Source organism: Charadrius vociferus, unplaced genomic scaffold, assembly GCF_000708025.1.
Source record: "Charadrius vociferus isolate BGI_N301 unplaced genomic scaffold, ASM70802v2 scaffold579, whole genome shotgun sequence".
NCBI lineage: Eukaryota > Metazoa > Chordata > Aves > Charadriiformes > Charadriidae > Charadrius > Charadrius vociferus.
Window position 1 is genome coordinate 21,924 of NW_009661367.1, and position 7,085 is coordinate 29,008.

The 7,085-nt window shown below is 53.0% G+C and overlaps 1 protein-coding gene across 1 annotated transcript in view; it reads right to left on the reverse strand.

Annotated features, from left to right (window-relative positions):
• The window catches only part of POLE (polymerase (DNA directed), epsilon, catalytic subunit), a gene marked incomplete at its 3' end in the record, with an annotated part of 30,955 nt that overhangs the window by 21,733 nt on the left and 2,137 nt on the right, over positions 1 to 7,085 (reverse strand). The window contains exons 2-13 of the mRNA XM_009893328.1: positions 6,812 to 6,892; positions 6,688 to 6,732; positions 6,446 to 6,538; positions 5,739 to 5,893; positions 4,685 to 4,826; positions 4,276 to 4,356; positions 3,900 to 4,007; positions 3,394 to 3,504; positions 3,041 to 3,126; positions 2,340 to 2,459; positions 1,412 to 1,544; positions 643 to 756 (exon numbers count right to left, since the gene is read on the reverse strand). Of these exons, the coding sequence (XP_009891630.1) occupies positions 643 to 756; positions 1,412 to 1,544; positions 2,340 to 2,459; positions 3,041 to 3,126; positions 3,394 to 3,504; positions 3,900 to 4,007; positions 4,276 to 4,356; positions 4,685 to 4,826; positions 5,739 to 5,893; positions 6,446 to 6,538; positions 6,688 to 6,732; positions 6,812 to 6,892 (1,269 nt within the window). The remainder of the gene's footprint in view (positions 1 to 642; positions 757 to 1,411; positions 1,545 to 2,339; positions 2,460 to 3,040; positions 3,127 to 3,393; positions 3,505 to 3,899; positions 4,008 to 4,275; positions 4,357 to 4,684; positions 4,827 to 5,738; positions 5,894 to 6,445; positions 6,539 to 6,687; positions 6,733 to 6,811; positions 6,893 to 7,085) is intronic.

The window sequence follows — 7,085 nt, forward strand, 5'->3', positions numbered from 1 at the left end:
CAGGAAGTGCTGTACCAGCGCTGGTGGGACCAGACTAGCCTTACAGCCACGTCAGCAAGCCAGACGGCTTCAGGTGGTGACACACATGACCACACAGTGGGCAATGCTGCAGCCCACAGCAAGGATGACAGGAGCGGGTGAGAAACCAACACTGACTCCTTCATGTTGGCCGGTAGGAGAGCAGGCTACAGACGGTGCAAAGATCTCCAGACCTCTGTTGCCATCACCTCCTGACACTATCAAGTGCCTTTGTAGGCTAAACCAGCTGGGGACAAAGGGACATTTCCTAAATGCCTCGCACAGACAGCTTCCTAACCATCCTCCCTACAGCTGACAACAGCCATCAGGAGACCCAGCTTTGCATGACCAGGACTGCAAGTAAACTTGGCTCAGCATGGACCATCAGCCATACTTTCTTGCTTTAGCCCAATACTGCCAACCCTCAGGTCTCTTGTTCTTCAGCGCCTCAACACCCCAGGGATGTGGAGAGAAAGGAGTAGCCTCCAAATCCACCCTCCCTCCCTGACAGATGGGAAAGTGCCCAGGCAGTGGGAATCAGGTCCATGGCCAGAGCGTCCCCGTAGTGTGGGAGACGTGGCTCTTCGCCCAGCAAAGAAATCATCGTTTCAGGAGTGCACCCACCTCATCAGGCTCCATGGGAATGATGGTGCACAAGGCGAAAATGAAAGGATGCACGTACTTCATATACATGTAATAGGTAGCAACTGCGTCGGACACTGAATAGGTGGCCAGGGTCTGTCAGGGAAGGGTGAGAGGCAAATTAATCCCAATCACACGTGATAGAACAGCTCAATGACAATAATCTTTGATTCCCACCGGACACGCTTATGTCGGCAGGAAGAAGGGAAAGGTGTATTTCTCCGTATCCGAGGTTGTAAAGAGTAATCTGTTCGCTTCTGAGAACACCCTGCTCTAGCTCCAACTGCACAGCGACCCATCAGCTTTGAGTGAGAAGGAATGGGGAGGACAAGCTCATGGCACGGATGTCGCCCCGTACGGGAATCAGGACGCTGCTTGGGGGCTTTAGCAGAAACCCCCTGCCCGCGACACCTGGAGCTCAAAGCCTGTTTCTTATCCCTCCAGCGAGTCACGGCTCTTTGTGGTGTTGCTGATTTAGGTGGTGCCTGCCACCTCACATCGAGATAAACAAATACAGAGAATACACAGTGCAATGCCAGCGCTAGAACCACTTCCAAGAAATCCTGTTCTTTCTCCCCACAAGCTCAAGTGCTTGTAAGGCATCGGCAACTTGGGGAGGCTGAGTGAATTTCTCAACACCCACTGCATTAAGCAAAAGCATTTTGTAGCACTTAAAAATTCAATCATAGTGCAACTGCTCTAGGCTCGTTTTCCAGTTGCTCAGGGGAGATACAGTACAGGGAGGGAATACCTGAGGCTCCTCTGTAGCCATCCGGCACATCTCTTCAGGGTCCAGCTCCACTGGATCGTAACCCAGTTTTGCTTTAGCTGCTGCTTTCAGGTTGTGGCTTCCCACTGGGAGGTAACTGTCTCTCTTCACCCACCTGGACAAAACCATGAAAACACCAGTTTGTGCGGAGAAAGGAACCCTGCCTTTCACAAAGGGGCTCAGGCTTGCAAACAGGACCTCAATTGCAAAGGGGACCTCTCCTTGAGGACAGCTGAGAGCAGAGCATCCAAGCACAGTGGAGTAAGAGGCTGCCCAGCTTTAGATATCCTGCATCTCTACCAATGCACTTAAATCCCAACCAGGACAAACCCCACTATCCATACCATCACCACTGCTCAGAATTACCACCTTCCAACTCCCTCAGTGGCCTTACGATAAGCATTTAGCCACTGGAGGACACGCTACCAGGACTGCAAGGACTCTCCACAGTCCAGACACTGCTCATGTGCAGGAAACCCACACAAAAAAACCAACTTCGCTCTCTCTCCCATGCATGCACAATGTGTCCTTTCCTCTTCTGGCTGTGCCAGGAGGCTGTTGGGTGAGGATATGGTCCCTTCCCCACTCCATTGGCCTGATCTTCGCCCACCCTTTCTCCATCTCCAAATCAGATGTCAAACACCCAAGGATAGCCATCAGCAGGCTGCAGGGACAGAGAGAGCCCTGACAGCCCTTCACGGGGAAGGTCTGGCAGCTTCTGCAGTATGCAGAGCGCCAAGGAGAAGCAGCCCAGTCAAACAAATGGACCACCACGCCAACCTAGGGAGGTGCAACACACAAAAGCTTCCAACAGACAGGAGGAGGACAGTATCAAACACAACTGTAGGTATTTTATATAAATTCAAGAGCTAAAGCTGCAGTTATATGGTAGAGGGGCAGCATTCGGTACCTTAGACAGTCCATGTGGATGCACTGGGATGCTTTGTACTCTCCCTGGCTGTCCTTCTGAAACCCGATTTCCTGATACATATCAATTCCATGGGCTGCTGCTCTTGCTTCCACAAAGGGCCTGGGGAAAGAGGCAGTGTGAAGAGAAGGAACAGAAAGGCCATTTCCCTCCATCTCTGACAACGGTTTCACAACAGCTTTGTTACAAACCACCTAAAGAATTTTTCTTGCTATTAATCTGTGATATCTGGCCACGGGAAAAACTTCCTGCAGGACAGAATTGCAGCATGACCCAAGAGGCAGAGGTGCTGGCTTACATCCTGCACTGGGAGGGGGAAGCACACGGCCCCTCTCCCCTGGCTTCCCGAAGGATCGCTTGCCTGCACTCCTCTCCCTGATATCTTCCAGGTCTCTTTTGACCTTGTCTCTGCTCTCCCAAAACGGGCTCATCCACACACCAACATTGCCACATTGACAAGGCTTTAAAGCAGCTCGGCCAAGTGGATGGGACTCTATAGAAGCTCATACTTCCAAGCCAGTGACCATAGGATTTGGTGAGGTGCTCAAACTGGCTGGACAGTTGGCATGGATCACACACTATCACCACTGTGTGAGCTATGGAAGGACGTCGAGGCTGGTACCTGACCCTGCCCCACAGCTTGGGTGATACCTTGCCAGCTTAGTGTTCATTCCTGATCTTACCAGTCAAAGAAGTCTCCGTTGTATGTGACGATGATGGTGGGTTTGGTCTCCTGGACATGTTCAAACCACCTCTGGATTAAATGAGCCTAGGGTGAAACAGAAGAATAGAAAAGTAACTTCGTCTCCTTCACAGAGCGGTGGTGGACACCATAAAGTTTACTCCACCCTTCCCTTCTCCACCCCACCTAGCCCAAACCTGACCTCTCTTACCCTTATTACCAAGAAATGACAGAATGAGCAGCCCTGCCAGACCCACCACATTCCCATGCCAGGTGGCCTACCAAGCCGTTAGCTCTCTTTGGCCAACAAGAGCCCCAGGCAGGTAAAAAGTCTGCTGGGCAGAACTGACTTACTTCATCTGGTTCGTTAAAGACACAAAACGGACCCTCATACTCCGGCTTGGGAGTAAACTCAAAGTCTTCGATATCCTCAGAGACGATCTCCCTGTTTGTGATCAGGTAGCCCTAGAGAGGTGACATGGAGACAGTTAGGAGGACTTGGCTTGCAGGCAACCCAAAAATGCTGTCCAAACGATGGGGTATTTTCCTCTTGAAAGCCAGAGCTTCTGTCAAGGGGGAACAACTGTCTGGGAGTCATCTGCTGCACCATTGCCGGCCATCGGCTGAGGCTGGCAAAAAAAAAGGGACAGCAGAGTTGTCCCAGTGCTCTCCAGGTTGCTACTGCTTCCTCACAGGAGCACCGGGAACCTGAGCTGGGTACCATGAAACTGGGTATCTTATGCATCATTCAGACTTTAATTTTATTTCCACAGCCACACACCAGCAGCAAGGCAAGCTTGGAGCGACATGGGTTGGAGGTAAAACGTTGGCATGGACGAAACTACTCTGCTGTCGCTTACCTGCCCATCAATCATGTAGGAGATCATCATGATCTGGTCTGTCTCCGCATCAGGAAACTTCAAAGGGAGTTTGGTAGTTTCGATGTCAAAGGCAAGAACAACAGGATCCTGAGCGGGACCAAATCCATTAGAAAATATTCTAAAGTTGACTTGAAGTTAAAGAGGGATTCCCATTAAGCACAGCAAGTGAACCATACTCTCCCCAGTAATCGTTTTACTGCTTTATCAACCCAAAAATCACTACCCAAGCCCAGAAACAAAGCTTTCCCATCCACACCACGGTGTGACACCGGCAGCGCATCTGAAACCAGCTCCTCGGGGTGGACACGCCAGCCGTGCACCCCGACAGACTTACGCCTGCCCAACCAACGCTCACCGGTCGCTCCACGAGGTCATCTCGGCGGGTGATTTCGGGGGGGTAGGTGCTGCCCCGGTATCGCACATTGTACCAGTGAGCCTGTCGAGAGAGGAGGGTTGCGCAGTGCCTTACTGCGGGGTCGGCTCCTCGCAGCACTTCTGCTGGGCTGCCGGGGACAGAGCTGTGCGAATTAAATGCAGCCCAGAAGAAAGGCTCAAACTGTGGCTGTGCATCAGTCATTTAATTATTCTGCGTGTCACTAACCAAGGAGAAGGCCCAGCAGTTCCGTACTAAGCTTTACACATGAACTTATTGTCACCGACACCTTTGCAAAGGTCCTGGAGAAAAATGTTTCCACCCTGCCTGCGCTTCAGGGGTACGGCAGGAGGAAAGCAAAGCTCTTCCCGCTTCCCTATTCCTTACTCACCACGTGGATCTTCAGGTCAATGGAGAGGCGAACGTGATAGGGTACGTCGTACTCCCGCATATCCACGATGTTGTCCATCTGGTTGGCAACCTTTCTGGAGGCCCCTTCTTCATCCGTGCTCAGGGTGCCTCCGCTCAGAGCGCTGCAGGGAGCGGAGCGAAGCAGCCGCCTTACCCGAGTGCCCGTCTCTGCAGGCTCGGCCACGAGGGACAGCCGCACGGCACCAGTGACACCCGGCAGCAGGAGTCAGGGACAGGAGAGGAGAGAACGGGAAACACTTCCCTGCCATGCAACCACCCTCTGCTTGCAGAGGCGTCCCCGGGACGGACAGCACGCGCAGTCCCGTCGCCCCCATCTAAATTCCCCTTTTCTGTGTCTGCTCAGAGGTACAGGCAGACAAAACCCACACCTGCCTGTATAATGAACGGTTCTTACAGCATTGGATTTGTAAGCACGGTAACAAGTCCAAGGATAACAAGACAACCTGGAAATCACTTTCAACAGGGACAGTAAACCTTCCAGGTGAGCAGGGAGCGCTCATTTTGCTCAATTCTTCTTCCTCAAGTTTCAACTGAAATCAGACTTCACGGCCAGGAAACCAGAGAGAGGGGCCGATTTTTTATGTGTATATTCTGGTTGACTTTAAAAACAAAGGTTCTTTTTTTTTATTTCTGCCTGTAACTGTTCCCAAATTTGTAAACGAGCACCCGGCTTTTTATTCAGAGAAATGTTTGTTAGGGTTTTTTTCGCTTTTAGTCACAGCTAGTAGTAAGGTTGCCCAGTGCCTCCCAGTATCCTTTCTCAGGGAACAGGGAATGTATTTGACTGGCAGGCAAGAGGTACCACCACAAAACGTCACATCCCAGAGGCTCTGGGGCCTCTCGATGTACAGCACTGAGCTGGAAGAACCACCTTGGAGATGGGCAACAGAGAGGCATAGTTGGGTCAGATCCCAGGCAGGACAACCCCTCTCTGAGGACAGCTAAGAAACAACCAAGGGAGTCTGAGTATGAATGTGAGGGGACCGACTGGCTGCCCCGAAAGGACCTCCCACCTCGACAGCATGGCTGTGTAGACATCGCTCGCCTGGTCTCGCTCTCTGTTTTTCCTCACGGCAGGAGAGATCTCCTTCCGCACCTTCACCAAGTCATCCACCGTGTTGAAGGACAGCTTGATGTAATTCCTCTTCAGGCCCACCAAGTGGTTTGGCTGCAAAGCAGCAAGACAAAGCCAGCTCAGAGGGGGTGAGCACTGAGGGACGGCCACCATAAGAGAGAGTGGGGAAAGTAGACCAGACTGATGCAGGCCAAAAAAGAGGTGGGAGTGTCAAACACCCAGAAGACAATCTGGTGGGCACATCAGGGAAGAGCGAGAGAGTTGCCCAGCGAGGGCCCAGGCAGCCCTGCTGCCCACGCAGGCAGGACCACGAGCGGGATTCACCCGGGGAAGAGGAGGAAGAGCAAGTCAAGCATGAGCAGCATCCCCCTCGCACACTACCCTCTTCTCCTCCAATCATTCCTTAATTCCTACAATTAAACGTCTTGAACACACTGTGAAACAGCTGGAGAGGAACGTAAATACTACCGATAAGCAATTAGCCATAACTAACCCGTTTCTGATAGGCACCACAAGCAGCACTAGGAGATTGAAGTCAAGTGTGTTTTCCCTTCACTATGTCCCTTCCTACTTCACTAGAGCTGTGTGAGGTCTAAAAAAACCCCAAACACTCCTCAAGAGTACAGAGGGAAGAGGAATACCGACCAGGTCCAAGTCTTCTTTGGGGACAGTTTCCAGCTTTGCAATCTTCCCTTGGAACTTCTTGGAGAGGAAGGAGGACACTTCTCGCTCACATCCCTGCCGAAAGACCCTGGGGCTGAGCAGTGTGGCTCTGTCCCTCGGGGGAAGACCATCCCAAAGCAGGATGCCCTGGAGGTCTCAAGCACCCCAGGGACCCACTGTCCCCTTCTCTGGGGACCTCAGCCCTCCCAGGGTCCCCTCCTCACCTTGTGGGTGGCGATGTAGAAGTAGGGCTTGTAGGGCAGGGCCACCTAGGAGAGAGCAAACGGGTGACAGCAGTGGGTCCCCTTGTGGGACCCTGCACCCTGCCTGGCCACCCTAGGCACCCACCTTGAAGCGGCTCCCGTCCTCCTGGATGAAGTAGTAGTCCACAGCGCTCACTGACCGCCGGTCCTCATCCAGCACCTCCGTCTGCCAACGGGCACCATGGACTCAGTGGGGACCCTCCGTGAGACCCCCCCGGGCCTACCAGGGTCCCTCCATGGGAACCCCTCCGGGGCCTACCGAGGGCCTCCCCGTAGGACACGCCCCACCCCGGACCCCTCCCGGTGGGACACCGTCTCCCCCGGGCCCTATCGGGGGCCTCCCCGTGGAACACCCCACC